Source organism: Ranitomeya variabilis, chromosome 5, assembly GCF_051348905.1.
Source record: "Ranitomeya variabilis isolate aRanVar5 chromosome 5, aRanVar5.hap1, whole genome shotgun sequence".
Taxonomy (NCBI): domain Eukaryota; kingdom Metazoa; phylum Chordata; class Amphibia; order Anura; family Dendrobatidae; genus Ranitomeya; species Ranitomeya variabilis.
In genome coordinates this window covers 71,187,839-71,207,126 of record NC_135236.1, presented here as the reverse complement: position 1 = coordinate 71,207,126, position 19,288 = coordinate 71,187,839, and the positions used below count along the sequence as shown (strand labels likewise).

The following is a 19,288-nucleotide window of genomic DNA, read 5'->3' as shown; positions in this document are numbered from 1 at the left end:
AATAAACTACTTCTCCCAAAAACAGAAAAGATGGTACTCTGCCTCTCTGTCTTTTCTTATAACTTGTGCAACACAAATAGGACAGTTTTCTTTATCCCTCACTGTAAATCATGCCATAATTACATAAGAGGAGGCGACACAACACCTATGATTGTCTCATCAGTGTTTACTTCAGAAGGTAAATGTGGTGCCAGGTTCGCTTTAAATAAATGGTTTCTATGCAGCACCTTGTGGCCATCCCTGGTATTACAATGCTTCAGCTGTAGAGAAAAGAGTGAATTCCCAATTTGGATATCAATGGCATATGCCCTACCAGGAATGGCTACTGGCCGCACATGCATGTGTCTCTCCACTTCTATGGGAGTTCTGAAGGGTGCTCGGCCAAGTTATGGATCAATATGTGGGGCAAAAATGTTCTATTCTGGATTATAGTGAAAAAAGATACGACTTAAGCTTTATTGGTTGTCACCCAGCTTTCCCAGATACGGATATAGCTAACAAATCAAATAGAACTTTAAAAAACAAGAGAGAACACCACATGATTGTTATTTAGCTGCAGATCTACATATGACAAGAGCAATATCACAGTCTACAAAATAAATATGAACTGGTAGCAAAGCAATTTATCAAATTAAATGAGGTGGTCCATCATACACTAGTCCCCCCCTCCACGTATATGCCCAATGTTAAAGCGCAAAAAGTACATAGATGGGAAATGTAATTATTGTGCACCACCAAGTGGTCACAAGCAGTATTGCATGAATCCAATAATTTTTTCGAATTCCTTTATTATTGACGCATTTTTTTTTAATTCATTTCAAATCAATTTAAGGGGGTCATATGACATTAGAAAAACATGCCCGTATCTAGAAACAGGTCCACTGCTCCCATAGGCAGTGTCTAGTATTGGACATACTGGACAAATTCATTATGTGCCTTTTTTGTTCTCATCAAGTTGTTAGTGCTTTGAACCTTTTTTTTTTTTGTCCCATATTCATCTTTCCATTTCTGTCTCTTTAAGTCTATTTTATATGTATTAGTTTTGGGGGTTTTTTAGATTTTTTTTTATGTTCACCATTGTGGTGGTGGTGAAGTTTAGGGTTTCCAAATCTTTAACTTTGCACCAAATTCATAAACCGCATGCGCTACTTTGTTTTTTTGTTAATTCTTCAGACTGCACAAGACAAAAAGAGAAAGTGACTTAAAGGGGTATTCTCAAATTATTAAACTGCTTTAGCTAGACAGCATGAAAATAAGCAAGTTTGCAATTGACTTGCTTTTTATATCTGCTGACATTCTCCTGCAATGAGAGCTTTTATCTTTCACAGTGTACAGCTGGATTACATGGAGTTTGGGTGACTGGTGCCTGCCCAGATCTTGGCCAAGAGTGCGCAGTACTTACATTCTGGTAGAGAGAGGTTGACTCCTAGCATCCCAGTCAGATATATACAGCCTAATAATTTCTATACAACAGTTATCCGCTTGCCTCCTCCCCATCCTGACAAGTTGCGGTTAAATATCTTGCAAAAACACTGACATCATCCAATGTGTATAAAGGAGCATCATGCAGTGTGTAAGGGGATATTTGGGGGCATCAATGCGTGTGGGGCATCTAACTGCAAGGAGGCCATAAACTGGGTGTACCCCCAAGACCCAGCTGTTTGCAGCTCCTGTGATGACTGGAGGTACACAATGTACAAGGTCACAAGAGCACAATTTTGTACCCTGTGTAGTGTCCATTCTGGGGTACTTAAACTGAGCTCCCATTCACTTCAACATACTCCATCATCTGTGTTCTTTGTTTGATCCAGGGGATATGGCTACAGGGGTACGATATGCAGCAGTCGCACCTGGTCCCTTGTATAAGAGGTGTTGTTCCAACTTAGCACGTTATCGCCTATCCACAGGACCGGTAAGAACGTAATAATGACTGGGAGTCCATATGCTAGGACCACCATCGTTTCCAAGATCAGTGCTCTAATAACTTGCCGAAATAATCCATTTAAGAAGCCAAATATTGTTACTGGCAGATAGTAAGTGGGGGCTTCCACCAATTCTGCATTGTTGATCAGGAGCTTCAGTCATGCATTCAGTTAGGTCTCCTTGCACGCGTGACACAATGACCCTCTTCCTGGTGACATTTGTACCAGATCTTACCTTATTGCTAATCCTGTCATTTCTGTTATGTGCAATATTCTCATTACCCTGTAGATAACGGCCTGAGGCCAGATTTCCTTATCAGACTAGTAATGATAATGCCTGCAGCTGATAACGACACTATGAACACCACTGCTCCATATCACTCAGGTGGAGCTGTATATCCTCATTACTGTCACATTCCAGTTCAGAATGTCACCACTTTCACACCTAATAATTAGATGGAGTAACTGGATTTCTATACTTCAAAGAGTATGTACAAGGCTATAGAAACAGTGTAGAGGCATGGGGGGGGGGGGTCGGCGGGCGCCCCGGGTCCGTTAGCCGAAACCGCATCAGCTTACAAATCCATATTACAGGCTTACACAAACAAAAGTCTGTTTTCTTGACCAGCCAGAAAGAAATGATTAAACTCAAAAGTCAACATATAGATAACAGTCTATTCTTTCTGGCTTGCTAAACATAGTGGTCTAGTTAACTAAGATACAATGCTGTGTTTCAATACACAGATATTATTGTTCATTCGCTTCCAAAAATGTAAAATTCATCAACTTCTTAATAGTCTTCACTTGAAATTTTCTATCATTTTGCTGCTGTAGAGTCTGTGCAACTCCTTCACATAGTTGGCTATGCTGCTGCTTCTGACAAGGATGCTGGAAACTGCGACATCATTGCTGACGTAATTTGCATACAGGTGTGACAGATCCTAGACTGCGTTATTTTCAATTATGTCATCCTATGAAGGAGCAGAAAACCAGTGTAACAGGCCAGGTTAACCCCCCAACCCAGAATATACCCGGGGTTAAAGTGGCCTAGGCCAAATCATACCCCTCCGGGACAGAATATACCCTAGCTGCCGTAGATCAGGTTTTTCAACCCTTTGAGAACCATTGGGCCCTAGGTAGCACACGGGGGGGGGGGGGGGGGGGGTAAGGAAGCTAACGAGGTCTCAGGCAGCACACAGGGCCCCAGGCAGCACACGGGGGGCAGAGACAGCGAATGGGGTCCCAGGCAGTGCACATTAGCCCCAGGCAGCATACAGGGGCCCCTGGCAGCACACGGGAGCCCCAGGCAGAATACGGGGGGCAGAGACAGTGAACGGGGTCCCAGGCAGCACACGGGACCCCAGATAGCACACGTGGGCTCCAGGCAGCACACAGGGACCCCAGGCAGCACACAGGGACCCCAGGCAGCACACCGGGGCTCCAGGCAGCGCACAGGGCCCCAGGCAGCACATAGTGGCCCCAGGCAGCACATGGGGGCAGAGACAGCGAACGGGTCCCAGGCAGCACACGGGGCCCCAGGCAGTGCACAGGGACCCAGAAAGCACACAGGGGCCCCAGGCAGTGCAGATAAGGGCCCCAGGCAGTGCACAGAGGGGCACAGACAGCGTATGGGACCCCAGACAGCGCACAGGGGGCAAAGAGAGCGTGCAAGGGGGGAAGAGACAGCGCGCAGGGCTCCTGTGCGCTATCTCTGCCCCCGTGCGCTGTCTCGGACCCCCTGTGCAATGTCTGGGGCCCCGTTCTTGAGTATATCACTCAATTCTGTGTGATGTCTGGGGCCCCTGTGTGATGTCTAGGGTCCCTGTGCGATTTTTTATGTCTGGGGCCCCCCGTGTGCTGCCTGGTACCCCCATGTGTTGCCTGGGGCCCTGTGCACTGCCAGAAGCCCCTGTATGCTGCCAGGGGCCAGTGTATGCTGCCTGGGGCACTGTGCGCTGCCTGGAGCCCACGTGTGCTGGATGGGAACCCGTTCGCTGTCTCTGCCCCCCGTGTGCTGCCTGGGGCCCCTGTGTGCTGCCAGGGGCCTCTGTATGCTGCCTGGGGCACCTGTGCGCTACCTGGGGCCCTGTGTGCTGCCTGAGGCCCGTGGCTGCCTGGGGCCCCATGTGCTGCCTGGGACCCCGTTTGCTGTCTTTGCACCCCGCGTGCTGTCTAGGGCGCCGTATGCTGCCTGGGACCCCGTTCGCTGTCTCTGCCCCCCTGTGCGCTGCCTGGGGCCCCGTTCTTGAGTATATCACTCAATCATGTGCCATGTCTGGGGCCCCATGCGCTGTCTCTGCCCCCCTGTGCGCTGCCTGGGGCCCCTGTGCACTGACTGGGGCCCCGTTATTAAGCATATCACTCAATGGATCTCAAAAGCATGAAAAATCGGATCTACAGCAGCTGGGGTATATTCTGGCCCAGAGGGGTTTAATCTGGCCTAGGCCAATTTATACCCCGGGTATATTCTTGGTGGGGGGGTTAATCTGGCCTGTTACACTGGAAATGATAATGTAAATTATAAATGTTAACCCAACCTTAGACAAACCACCAGGGAGAGGAGAAGGTTATACACAGCAGGGCACTCCGTATCACACAGGTAGTAGAGAATCTGCCGCAAAGTCTGCAGGGGAAAGAGAGGAGATCACATCTGCAGAATCAGTACAGGGAAGGAAGAGAGAACTCAAAGTAGGATCTGGGGGCCGGATAGCGGTGGGGGGGGACACATCACACACAGGGCCCTATATCCAGAAGGTAAATGTGCAAGTGTGCTCGACCAAATTATGGATCAATATGGGAGCAAAAATGTTCTATTCTGGATTATAGTGAAAAAAGATACGACTAAAGCTATACTGGTTGTCACCCAGCTTTCCCAGATACGGATATAGCTAACTAATCAAATAGAACTTTAAAAAACAAGAGAGAACAACACATAATTGTCATTTAGCTGCAGATCTACACATGACAAGAGTAATATCACAGTCTACAAAAGAAATTTGAACTGGTAGCAATAAAATTTATCAAATTAAATGAGGTGGTCCGTCATACACTAGTCCCCCCCTCCACGTATATGCCCCATGTTAAAGAGCAAAAAGTACATAGATGGGAAATGTAAATATTGTGCACCACCAAGTGGTCACAAGCAGTATTGCATGAATCCAATAATTTTTTTCTAACTCCTTTATTATTGACGCATTTTTTTTAATTCTTTTCAAATCAATTTAAGGGGGTCATATGACATTAGAAAAACATGCCCGTATCTAGAAACAGCTCCACTGTTGCCTATAGGCAGGTTCTAGTATTGGACTTACTGGCCATATTCATTATGTGCCTTTTTTCTCGTCAAGTTGTTAGTGCTTTGCACCTTTTTTTTTTGTCCCATATTCATCTTTCCATTTCTGTCTTTTTAAGTCTATTTTATATGCATCAAACAGTTTGGGGGGTTTTTTGTATTTTTTTTTTTTTAATGTTCACCGTTGTGGTGGTAGTGGTGAGTTTAGGGTTTCCAAACGTTTCCACCTGATTTATCTCCTGACTTTTCGAAAAATCTCAAATGTTGCCACAAATGTACTCATACTCAATTCCTCCTTTAGAGTCATTTTATATACAACAGATATTTTGACATAAAACTTACACCATTTTGCGAAAAGTGCACATTTTTTTTCTAAATAAAAATAAATAAATCACAAAATAGGCTTAAAAACAGAAAAATAAAAATAATTTTTAACTTTGCACCAAATTCATTAACCGCATGCGCCACTTTGTTTTTGTTTTTTTTGTTTTTTTAATTCTTCAGACTCCACAAGACAAAAAAAAGAAAGTGACTTAAAGGGGTATTCTCAAGTTATTAAATTGCTTTAGTAAGACATCACGAAAATAAGCAAGTTTGCAATTGGCTTGCTTTTTATATCTGCTGTCATTCTCCTGCAATGAGAGCTTTTATCTTTCACAGTGTACAGCTGGATTTACCTGGAGTTTGGGTGACTAGTGCCTGCTGTCTTGGTCAAGAGTGCGCAGTACTTACATTCTGGGAGAGAGAGATTGACTCCTAGCATCCCAGTCAGATATATACAGCCCAATGATTTCTATACAACAGTTATCTGCTTGCCTCCTCCCCATCCTGACAAGTTGTGGTTAAATATCTCGCAAAAACACCGGCCCCGCAGATTTTAGAGCAGGTCTCCTAATCACGGCTCTCACTGTCCGAGACGTGTGCTTGTTCAGATCCCTGTTGTCTCTATGTACAAATATAGTCATTACCGTGTAGACTCAGAACAAACCGATAAGTGAATGTGCTACAGCAGAACTTGTGCCGAGCTTTATAGTTCTACTACTACTACTACTACTACAGCTCTGCTACTCACCAGAACTGTCACTCAAAGAGAAGTGTCCACCCTGCCAGAAACCAGGAAGTAAGGAGACTAGAGGGGCGTAGTCAGGTGACCGTACAATCGGGCCGCAATGCAAGGACTGGCCATCGGGTCTCCAGACACAAGCATGACCGCTTCGTATATTTCTATGAAGCTGTCACGCTAAGGTCATGAGACCCGCCGGTCAGTCTGTTAGTAAGCCTCACCTCATAAGGAGAGGTTTCTATTCTGTCCTCCCTTGGTCTTTTTTCCTCCATCAGTACAGTGTCCATTTGGCCTAGTTGGTTGCTATGGACTCCCCACCCGACAACCCTTATATAAATGGCTGTAGTTGTTAAGCAGTGTGTCCCTAGCAACCAGCCTCGCTCATCTATCCATGGCTGGATTAGCGCTGTGCTGATAGCAGAGAAAGGGACACATTTTAGGAGCAGTCTCACATTGCGTTAATAATCATTTTTTTAGGTGGAGCACCCAGGACGTAACATTTTGGGGCACATATCCTTCGATAAATATGGTTTACTCACTGTGAATCTCTCCGTCCGGGTGAAGTCTTTGTCTATGAAACTCTGGATACAGTTATACTGGGACATCTCCTCGCTCTGCACCAACCTCCTGCAAAGGCAGCCATATTTAGTGCCATCATATTTAGTGCCATCCTTACCCTCACAAACCATCACCGTCACGTAATCTGTATTATACGGTCACTCGCATAACATGAGAATTAATGTAGATTAGTCACATTTCCACCTGTAATCCCAAGATTCAGTCAATGTCCTCATCGTGGTAGAGCCCAAGATGGTGGATGGGGCACAGGTAGATCTGAAGACAAGTTTTAGGTCCTATTCACATCTGCGTTGGAGGTTTCTTGAAGGTTTCTTGAACAATGCACAAAACAAAAAGACCTTGGAAAAAGGCGAATGTGAGGAAATGGGAAAATTTTTTAGGTGGGCCGAAATAGTGAAAAATTGTTCTTTGTGTTTCATTTTCAGATTGTTCATTAAATGACCTGGCAACGTGATTACTGAGGTCAGTACAATTATGATGACACCAAACTGGTCTGATTTTGTTTTTTTTATTGACTTAAATTCTGAACTTAATATTTGGTTAGAGTAGCCATTTTCCCACCTGAAAAAATTTCCAAGGTTTTTTTTTTCCAGTCCCCCTAGGGGACCCCAACCTATCATTGATAGTTTGCATATAGTACATACTGCAACACTTAAGTATTCAGTATGTAGTGCAAAGAACTATCTCCCATGATACCCTGCTGCTGTTAGAGGCAGGTGCTGGCTGTATCACACAGCAGGCATCTGCCCTGTCTGTAACATGCTGAGCCCACACCCTCCCTAGGTCATAATATTGCGTCCTGGAGACAGATCGGCCTATTATCTATCCACAGTATTATAGGAAAGCGCTATTATACTGTAATTTGGGGGAGGGGTGCTGGTACTATTGTGGGGGTGCAATTACTGTTTTAGGAGGGCGCTATTATTATTGAAAGGGACACAATTACCATTATAAGGAGGAGTCAATATGGGGGTGATACTATTATTGAATTGAACACTGCTATTATAGGGGGTGCTGATAATATTGTGGGGCACTAAGATTACTGTGTGGGGGCACAAATAGAGGATATTACTCTTATTATTGTGAGGGTTACCAATGGAGGACATTACTGTGAAAGGACATTATTAATATTTCATTGGGACACCATTACCAGGTGGGAGTAAAGCGGGTCCACTACTTCTGTGTGTGAGCACTCTTACCATGTGTTCAGCGCAGTGTGATCACTTTATCACTATTATTGTGTGTGGGACACACACCATTATTGTGGGGTGAACCAGGTGGGCATTCTTACTGCCTGGGTACTTTTGATGGGTATAGCACCGTACGATAAGCTAAAGATATCTGTGTGTTACATCCTGCAGAGACGAAAGGTGGATGGAAGAAGTGGTCGTGGTGGTCTGGGCTAACTGAGGATTAAAAGGAGAATGAGCAACGCCAATCACAGAAAACGTTAATGGATTCATTGGTACAATCTACACGTATGGTATGTAGGGTGCCTGTGTGTAACGGGTATCTACCACTATATGGTCAATGTATGGTGGTAATCATAGTGTTATATCAGCAAAGTTATCTGTACTCCCATAGTTATCTCTGTGTGCTATTCTAGATGTTACGTAGGACCAGTGGCGGACATATTATTGGTGCAACCTGTGCAGCCGCACAGGGGCCAAGATGTAAGAGGGCCCACGACTACCTCCAAAACATGTGGAATTGGGCATTTTGATAAGCCATTGTGCCACAAAGGTTGTAGGCCATGGCTCTAATATCAGTGCAGGACCAGACACATGCCACTCAAGTCAGGACTCATGGTCTGAGTGTTATTACCTGATGAAGTTTTCAGCACATCCCATGTTCTCCTGGTAATTTTTGCCCCCGAATTCCTGCAGATGGAGAGCGATGAACGCCGACTGGTGGTCCTGGACCGTCTGATAGGATTAGAGGGCAAGACAAGATGGTGATGATGGATGCCAACAGAGCAGTCTATGGCTCTTGATGGTTAAGGTCTAGTTATGAGCGAATATACTCGTTACTCGAGATTTCTCGAGCATGCTCGGGTGACCTCCGCGTATTTTTTAGTGCTCGGAGATTTAGTTTTTATCGCCTCAGCTGAATGATTTACATCTGTTAGCCTGCTTGATTACATGTGGGGATTCCCTAGCAACCAGGCAACCCCCACATGTACTTATGCTGGCTAACAGATGTAAATCATTCAGCTGCGGCAAGAAAAACGAAATCTCCGCGCACTAAAAAATACTCGGGAGGACCCCCGAGCGTGCTCGAGAAATCTCAAGTAACGAGTATATTCGCTCATCACTATTAATGTCATTTTACCTTATAGAATTCTTGAAGCCAACTTTTCTCAATTTCTTCAGGCTGCTCAGGAAAAAAAAGGAAAATAAACATAGACATCAACACTTTAAGGGAAGCTCTGAGGTAATTTTTACATGTGGAAATAGAGATATGGCTCATGGACATTTGCATATGGTTTCTACTCTAGATTTCTCATGACTGGCACATCAGATCTCAACAAAAAAAGGTATCACATATTGTGGGTCAAGCGTCTACACAACCATACCACTTCTAGTTGAAAAGAACGTGCCAACAGGTTCCCTTTCTCTTAAACAATCAGATGTTTATTCCTAAATCTAATCTAAACCACAAACAACTAGGGGTAAGTGTTGACCCCCATCACATCCAATGGAGTCCCTGAAGTGGAAATACGAGAAGCTGTTTAGCTCGGTGGAAGCACTTTTTAGAAGGAACCCTTTTTTTTTATTATAAGGAAAGAGAATCCCACGTCCCAGCCCATGTTGTCCAATGTGATAATGCTGTCAAACAACACTCTATATCTCCAGTTTCATTTGTAAGTGGGACACAAAACAGGACATAGGATGTTGTAGTCAAATCTAAAGGTTTCGTTGAAGTTATCGATATTTGGGGTTTTGTGAGTAGTAGGACTTCGCTTTATAAAAAGGAATCTGCAAAACAACCCGTTCTGACAATGGAGCTACAGTGGCAATTTTGGCATCGGAGACCAGTGATCATCTGACCAGAGGAAGTCCTACACTTCTCACTTCAGCAGAGATGTTGTATTATATGGCAAACCATGATACATGGATGGGCCAAGTCCAGCAGACAAGAAGCCACACAAACCGTCTGGTTCAAGGGTGTGGGTGGGAGTCCTGGGTGTGATCAATAATGAATTACAGAAACATCACACTAACTGGAGAAACGGCCCCAGCTGCAGCTATGGTGGACTGACAGCAGCTGGACACTGTGTTAAAGGGGTTATTGGGGAGTTTCTTTATATTTTCTCCACGTCAGGTTGACCGAACAGTTCCTTCTCTTCTCTGCTCTGTTGACAGGATGTCACTGCTGACGTTATGCTGATTGACAGTCGGCTCACTGCTGTGTTAGGCTTAGTTGGCTGTCAATCAACATGATGGCGGCATTGAAGCCGAGAGAGCAGAGCGGAGAGAGGAACTGCTCCGTTGACGTGATGTTACAAAAAGTAGGAGAATCGCCGGCAGGAGCGGAGCAGTCCATGACTTCTCTGAGCCGGGAGAGATTGTAGCTGACGATTCTTCTGAAAGATGAGATATGTAACAGGTTATGGGCCCAGAGTGATACGAGGAATCCTCCAGAGATTCTCATCTCATGTGTATAAGTAACAAACTCAATAAACACATTAGGGAAAGAAGGAAAATGGCCATCAGTTACAAGCTTAAAATTACTGAATAATGACAAGAAACAGCTATGGAGGAATACAGTGGAAATGTTACTGTACAGAGGTCACTTGCGGGAGGCTACAGATTAGTAAGATGGAATGGGACAAGACATACAGACAGACTAGTGAGGGATGATCAACATGATACATGTAAGACTTGTGAACGCGGCTATACACATGAGGAAGGCACTGCAAAAACTGCACTAGAATGGGACTCCGCAAAGAGAAGGCTATGCAAGAGCACATAAAGGCAAAGCTGGAAGCAACAACTGAGATCAGTGGGTGAGGATATAAAGGCCAGGTACAGTGGGGAAAATAAGTATTTCATACACTGACGATTTTGCAAGTTTTCCCACCTACAAAGAAAGGAGAGGTCTGTAAGTTTTATCGTAGGTACACTTCACCTGTGAGAGACAGAATCTAAAAATAAAAAAAAAAACAGAAAATCACATTGTATGATTTTTAAATAATTATATAGCATTTTATTGCATGAAATAAGTATTTGATCATCGACCCACCAGCAAGAATTCTGCCTCTCACAGACCTGTTAGTTTTCCTTTAAGAAACTCTCCTACTCCGCACTCATTACCTGTGTAAGTTGCACCTGTTTGATCCTGTTACGTGTATAAAAGACACCTGTCTACACAATCAATCACACTCCAACCTCTCCACCATGGCCAAGACCAGACATTTGTCTAAGGACACCAGGGACAAAATTGTAGACCTGCACAAGACTGGGATGTGCTACAGGGCAATAGGCAAGCAGCTTGGTGAGAAGGCAACAACTGTTGGCGCAATTAATAGAAAATGGAAGAAATGCAAGATGACTGTCAATCTTCTTCAGTCTGGGGCTCCATGCAAGTTCTTGCCTCGTGGGATAAAGATAATTCTGAGAAAGGTCAGGAATCAGCCCAGAACTACACAGTAGGGCCCGGTCAATGACCTGAATATAGCTGGGATCACAGTGTCAAATATTGCCGTTAGTAACAAACTACGCTGCCGTGGATTAATATCCTGCAGGACACGCAAGGTCCCCTGCTGAAACCAGAACATGTCCAGACCCATTTGAAGTTCGCCAATTACCATCTGAATGATCCAGAGGAGGCATGGGAGAAGGTCATGTGGTCAGATGAGACCAAATAGTACTTTTTAGTATCAACTCCACTAGCCATGTTTGGAGGAAGAAAAAGGATGAGTACAAATCCAAGAACACCGTCCAAACCATGAAGCATGGTGTGGGAAACATACTTTGAGGGTGTTTTTCGGTAAAGGGGACAGGACGATTGCACCATATTGAAGAGAGGATGGATAGGGTCATGTATCGTGAGATTTTGGCCAACAATCTCCTTCCCTCAGTAAGAGCAATGAAGATGGGCCATGGCTGGGTCTACTAGCATGACAATGACCCGGAAAACACACAGCCAGGAAAAGTAAGGAGTGGCTCCGTAAGAAGCATTTCAAGGTCCTGAAGTGGCCTAGCCAGTCACCAGACCTGAACCCAATAGAAAATATTTGGAGGGAGCTGAAACTCAATGTTTCCCCCCGAAAACTGAACGATCTGGAGAAGATCTGTATGGAGGAGTGGGCCAAAATCCCTGTTGCAGTGTGTGCAAGAACTACAGGAAATCTCTGACCTCTGTAAATGGCAGACAAAGGTTTCTGGACCAAATATTAAGTTCTGTTTTTCTATTGTATCAAATACTTATTTCATGCAATAAAATGCAATTTAATTATGTAAAAATCCTACAATGTCATTTTCTGTTTTTTATTTTTAGATTCTGCCTCTCACAGGTGAAGTGTAAATCGGCAGTGTATCAAATACTTATTATCCCCACTGTATGATGAAGCAATATTACTACAGTGCCCCGATTAATGCCCTGGAGAGTAGATCTGACACTAGACCCAGGAGGTCCCTTCCAACTCTACCATTCTAGGATTCTAGAAGAAAGGACCTTGTGCCGGACTCCACAGAAAGGGACAATGAAATCGCTCTTAAAATGTTCACAAAAAATAGACTACAGCATGTTTGAGATGCCACAAACAGGGAAACGAATGGGTGCTCTGAAGTATGAAAGTAGAACTTTCTGATCACGGAGGGTCCGACCGCCGTAGCCACCAGCACTCCCAAAAATTGGGGCTCTGAAGCAGAGCCCTACAGCTGAATGGAGCGGTGGTCAATCATGCACATTCATTCTCAACGGGACCACCAGAGATTGCTGAGCAGCAGTGATCATTCATGACCGTCCTCTGCTCAGCCATGGATCAGCATCAAAGCCCCGGTTCTCAGAATCGCTGGGGGCCACAGCTGTCACATCCCCAGCGATTGGAAAGTTATATCCTCATCCTTTGGATACGGGATATCTTTACATCTTAATAGAAGCAATAAAGACTGCAAAATATGGAAAGAACTACAGAAGCAATTTCCAAAAGGGACAAAACAAAAGGTGAAGGCTCCAATCTCTGATCCATGTGCAGATAATTGGAACCTCAACTCCATAATGACAAATAATCAGACATTACAAGGTTTGTAAATCTGCAGAAAATACGTCATTCCTTGTCTTCTACCCCAAATAATGCAAATCCCTTGCTTTTCAACCACGGCAGTAGTACAGAAATATTTGCATTATATTTGCATGCCCATTTTATGTCTTTATAGGCAAATTATGGGGGGAAAAAATTATACTCCAAAAAATCTAACTCTGATTCTAAAATGTTGTCTATAGGGCAGAACATATAGCTTCCTCTGTCTTAGAGCCGGGGAAATGTTCTCATAGTTTCTGAGTAGAATAATGCTATGGCACTGAATAACAATGTGTAAAGGGGTTGTATATTAGGAGAAGGGGTCTGCCAACTTTTGTCCATGGCTTTTGCCAGGTATTGAAGCAACTGCTGTAATACCAGACACAGCCCATGGATGAGGGTGGCGCCGTTTTTACGGGAATAAGCAGAGCCATATCTCTAATGTGAAAAAAACCTTATAGTCTTATTATAAATCTGCAAAAGTATGAAATACAATATGTGCCATTTAAAGTGCACCTTCAGACCACAGACAGTCATTAGATCCCGATTTGACTGCTATCTATGCATCCTCTGTAAGGGAACTACAACGAATGATATCATGGGGGGCACAATTCAAAGCTCAGACCTTGGACAATTTGTCAAGAACCCTCGTCCCTTCTGAGCTCTCTACTTAGTGTCAGACAAAGCATCAAATCCCCTGCATGGTGATAGGTTTAACGGGTAACCTGCGGCCGCCACTAGAGGGAGCTTGGGAGCCTGCTGCAGACTGTTTGTACATTGAACCCAATGATAACACTGTATGCACCAAGCTCCCCCTAGTGGTGGATGCAGGTAGTCTATCTCTATGCTGTTGATTTTATATTGGAAAAGCAAATGTCTATAAACATATATGGATAAAAACTAATTACACTGGACCTAAAAATGACAGGGAAATTTAAAGTGGATATTGAATTTAAAAATAATTTAAAGGGGTGGTCCCCTTTCAAAAGTATTTTTACCCTAGACTGTTACCTTTTAAAAAAACAAACTGAGCTTTATTTACACTATCTGGGTCCACAACTGCGATGACAGTGCCATGGTCTCTGTATAGCTGCAATTGCGATGTCACGCTTGTGCCATGTACATTAGCAGAGCTGCTGAGCAGTGACTGGCTGCAGCAGTATCCAAGTGGCATTACCGCTGCAGCCAAACAGAGACCATGGCAGTGCCAGAGATAAATCGCTGGACTCGGAAAAGGCAAGTAAAGCAGTTTGTTGCTTTTAAAAGTAACTGAGCCTATGGGGGGAAAATGTTTTTTGAAAGGCATCAACCCCTTAAAGTCAGACTATTAGCCAAGGAACCATCAGACTACGATTTCTAAGGAGTGAATCCTTAGCAACATGAGGCTTGAAGATGGATCGGCGGAACACTGATAGTTTGGTAGCAACTCACCTCATCACACACGGAGCCAATATTAGCCGTGATGAGCAGGACTCCCAGACTCCCCATGATGGAGCTCACAAATGGTGAGGAACAAGTGTCACCAAGACTGTGAAGCACAGGAACACACAAAAAAAAATAAAAGTTTGAGGCTAATATTTAAAATATGTACAATTCCAGAACTCAAGAACAACCAGGATGAATACAAAGTACGAGTGAGAAAATCTGCACATAAAAGGTCAAGAAGATTTCAAGGAGGGAGGAGAGTAAACAGTACCAAGCAAACGTCTAAGAAGATAGAAGTGATGAAGGAAGAGGCCAAGACTGGGAGAAACGAGCAGGTGTCAGGCGCAATCGGTGAGGAGACAGCTTTATAAGCACAGCACACAGGTAAATAGTATGCAAAGTGGCACACAGAGGCACATCACTGGCTGTTTATGGTATTAACTTGTCTCAGTCCCTGGCAGGTCATCCCTTTAATCCAGACTTAGTTGACTGCCCGCTTTACAAATATTTGGAAATCCCAGGATCTGATTTTAGATATCCATGATGGTTCTTGTCATTGCACTGATCTCCCACCTTCCTGGCTCAGGTGTGCCGAGAAGGTCCCTCCCTTCCACCGGCCAGGTGTCACTGCCTCGCTGCTCACATACCTGTCCCACCCTCTCTCTACGCATATCTCATGCAGTCTACTACATTATCCTCCTCAACCCTCCAGCTCTTCCTTTTTCTAACCTAGCAGAGTCAGGTTACACAATGTAGAAGAGTATAAAAGGTCCACCGAACAGGTTTGAGACACACATAGCTAGCCTACGACCATTATATAATTGACCTCTAAGCTGGGGACAGTCCGGCCTGGAACCCATCCTGGATTCTGCAACTGTAAAACACCCGTCAGCCACTGTGTCTTGCCGTCATGTACTACACACTTCCTTTCAGCTCTTGCGAAATCTATCATCTGCTGTTATTGTTCTTCTCAGGAGCTTGCAGTATGTAGACGTAGTGAAGGAGACCAATCAATCACTCTGGGCCCAACCCAAATGCCCTCAATCCATATCCCCAAGATAACAAATATCGGAGTACTGAGTATTATATATTTTTTATTAAGGTCTCAAAAAAACAACATTTCAAGGGCAGTGAGGACCTTCATCTTTAGAGAAATGTCCATCAACAGGGCCCCTGTATCACCCTGGAAACAAATTCCAGGTGACATCATAAAGAAGATGAACTCCACTCAGTGAGGTCAGCGATAGTAGAACACAAAAGCTAGAACTGCAGTTGCCTAGGTTGAAGGCACTTCTGGTCCACGTACAAGGAACATGTAAGCTCTAGGACAATGCTCGGGGTGAAGATGGTTGTGGTAGAATACTGCAATCGCACAAATCCTCAAGTGTCAAACGTTACTGGGGTGTTCATACCTAAAACAGCAAAACACATCTTGAGCATCTATCGAATCGTGGAAACTTCTGCCACCTCAAACCCACAAACTCAACCACAAAGACTTTGGACGTCAAGAAGTCAAGTTGAAGGCCACCAGGAACAGAATCCTGAAAGCAAATCGGTAACAACTAGAGACCATCTGAAAAGAAAGCTGAAATCTTCACTTGATAACCCTCCGCTTAAGAAGACCATCTTGGATTCGAACACCCGCAAGAAACATGAAGAAGAGATGGGTAAGATAAGATCAGATTATTACCTCAGGAGCACCCACGCTAGATCCAGGCATAATAGCAAGTCTAGAACTTATTCAGCTCAGTCCACAAGTGGAACAAAGTCACCAGCGAAATCCAAGAAGCATGCAAAAGTTAGTACAAGAAAGAAAAGTCCAACCAAACGCAAGGTTGCCAGACTGATTAAGAAATGTAAGACTCCAGTGAGAACAATCAGACGAAAAGGATGGAAGGACTGTTCTACACAGACGGACAACATACCAGCTGTTCCTGCACTTGAAAGATGGTTAATGTTTCTCAACCCGTTAATGGACATAAAATTGAATTTCAGTGAGCTCCTAGATCCATCAACGTGGACATGAAAGTTACAAATGTCCCTCGGGGTGATACCAGCAATACTCATTCTTCCTAAGGTGTTTAGAATCAAGGGAAAATGACAAAGTCCAAGTGTCTGGTAACTGAATAAACAATAACAGCATGGAATTACTTTCTGAATTCTGTTTCTAAAAAAAAAAAAAGCAATTAACTTTTAGAATAGGAATTGTCCTTAAGGAAGAAAAATTTATTTTTTGTAAATATGCAAAATAGACAACATACAGTATAGATCTTTATTAGCACATGGCAGAGATGTGATCACGTAGCCCATATGTAAAATCAGAAGTGTAAAACCAAACACGAAGAGGTATGGTAGACTGTGAAGGGCGCTGTTCAGTGGAGTAATATATCTGTAAGTTTGACCCCAAATGTTGTATTTACTTAAAGGGTTATGTCCATTTTAATCAATTATGGAATCAACATAGAATACGTCTTATAATAATAATAATAATTTTTATTTATATAGCGCCAACATATTCCGCAGCACTTTACAATTAAGCGGGGACATGTACAAACAATAAATTCAATACAGGTTCAGACAATTTAAACAGTGACATTAGGAGTGAGGTCCCTGCTCGCAAGCTTACAATCTACAAGTCTTAAAGCGCATTGGTCAGTAAACTCAACCCTCCTAAGCCGCCTATATGGGCATAGAGGTAATAGAAAGATGAATAAAATGATATCTTGAGATCTGTGAGCTGATGTCTTATTCCACATTTTTCTTAATATGTAAATGAGCTGTTAAGATCTATGGGCCGGTCATTGATCTCCCAGAGAATCTGCCTCCAGAGATTATATTAAATAAAATGGGATGTTACCAGTGTGAGACATGTAGATAAGGAGACCAGACTGCCAGTCATTCCATGTCTCACACTGGTAACATCCAATTTCAATTAAAACAAGCTCTGGAGGCAGATTCCCAGGTAGATCTATGACCGACCCACAGATGTTAACAACTCAATTTCATATTAAGAAAAATTTGGAATAAGACATCAGATCGCAGATATCAAGATATCATTTTAGTCAACTTTGTATGACCTACATACCCATAAGGTTGAACTTATTGGCAGACTCCTTTTTAAAGAAGCATTCCTCCTCCCATCAAAGTTTTTATCCTCTTAATATATTGCAGTCTTCATAGTCTTCATATTATATAGCACTGTGTACTTACAATTGCTCATTTTGTCTTTCTATACTGCTAATTCTTCTCTTTTCCATTAGGTCCATGACATCACGTGATAAAACTCTGACTAGCTGAATCCTTCTAAGCTCTGCATAGAAACAGGAGGTCAATTTTCCCTGTACGAGTCTTGAGTCACTGCAAAAGTCTATGGCAGAAAGGAGGAGTGGAGCAATTGAGTCAGGAGTTGAAGAGAGGGAAGACTCATGCAGGGAAAACATCCTGTTTCTACATAAAGCAAAGAATAAAGAATTAACTAGGTAGAAAGGCAAAATGAGCAATTGTAAGTAGTACACAGTGCTATATGACGACTGCAATGTATTAAGAGTATAAAAACTTTGATGGGAGTGCTCCTTTAAATGCCTAAAATTGTGGAGGCAGAGACCCTCACTTATCAGAAGAGGGCTCATGCCCCTGTAATTTCAGTCTACAAGGTTAATGGAAAGATGACCACACAATATTAGATAAAATCCTAAACAGGGCTCAAAATGGATCAGTAATAGGATGTTCATTAAGGCAAAGGTACACATTATGTTTGTAGCCATTTTTGGGCACATAAGCTCCGGAGGCATGTGCCTGAACTTGGCCACACTCAGGATAGAATACGAAGCCTTCGCCCACCATACATACAGAAATGTATACCTCATGGTATGTTTCTTCAGTGTCACCCTGTATAGGAAAGCGTAGTCTGCTGATCTATCCTATACATAAAACCGTATACAGATGCAAACCTGCCAGACGGAGGCCAAAAGAACACACTTTCGGCCTCCGACTGGTGAATGAGGACCTTTGGGAATGTTACTGTATAGCTCGGGAAAAGCTCCTGCCGTATAACGTAGGCTAAGAGCACATGAAGTGTCCAGTCAGTGTAAGAAATATCACAATGCTAATCTACTATATAATTGTCTAAGGGTCACTTCTGTCTGTCTGTCTGTCACGGATATTCATTGGTCGCGGCCTCTGTCTGTCATGGAATCCAAGTCGCTGATTGGTCTCACCAGCTGCCTGTCATGGCTGCCGCGACCAATCAGCGACGGCCACAGTCCAATTAGTCCCTCCCTACTCCCCTGCAGTCAGTGCCCGGCGCCCGCTCCATACTCCCCGCAGTCAGCGCTCACACAGGGTTAATGCCAGCGGTAACGGACCGCGTTATGCCGCGGGTAACTCACTCCGTTACCGCCGTTATTAACTCTGTGTGACCAAGTTTTTACTATTGATGATGCCTATGCAGCGTCAATAGTAAAAACATCTAATGGTCAAAATAATAATAAAAAAAAAAAATCATTGTATACTCACCTTCCGCCACCTTTCCCGCTCCTCGTGATGCTCCGGTGACCGCTCCATGCAAGTGGCAGGTTCCGGTGGCAAGGATGGTATGCGACAAGGACCTGCCATGACGTCACGGTCATGTGACCGCGACGTCATCACACCCTGGGACCGGAAACTGCCACGTGCACCGCACACAGGCGACAGAACTACAAGGGGCCCTCGGAAGGTGAGTATGTTTATTTTTTAACCTGTGACATACGTGGCTGGGCAAT

General features: G+C 43.8%; 1 protein-coding gene across 4 annotated transcripts in view; it reads right to left on the bottom strand.

Annotated features, from left to right (window-relative positions):
* LOC143774528 (inositol polyphosphate-5-phosphatase A-like) overlaps positions 1 to 19,288 on the bottom strand; it is a 75,295-nt gene that overhangs the window by 55,255 nt on the left and 752 nt on the right. The window contains exons 2-6 of one of the 4 annotated variants that reach the window (XM_077262192.1): positions 16,454 to 16,650; positions 14,535 to 14,631; positions 9,188 to 9,229; positions 8,681 to 8,781; positions 6,817 to 6,904 (exon numbers count right to left, since the gene is read on the bottom strand). In XM_077262192.1, coding sequence (XP_077118307.1) covers positions 6,817 to 6,904; positions 8,681 to 8,781; positions 9,188 to 9,229; positions 14,535 to 14,591 — 288 coding nt within the window. In that variant the 5' untranslated portion in view covers positions 14,592 to 14,631; positions 16,454 to 16,650. Of the gene's footprint in view, positions 1 to 6,816; positions 6,905 to 8,680; positions 8,782 to 9,187; positions 9,230 to 10,943; positions 11,004 to 14,534; positions 14,632 to 14,970; positions 15,109 to 16,453; positions 16,651 to 19,288 lie in introns of those variants that run through there. The other 3 variants (XM_077262193.1, XM_077262196.1, XM_077262194.1) reach the window with 3 other exon arrangements.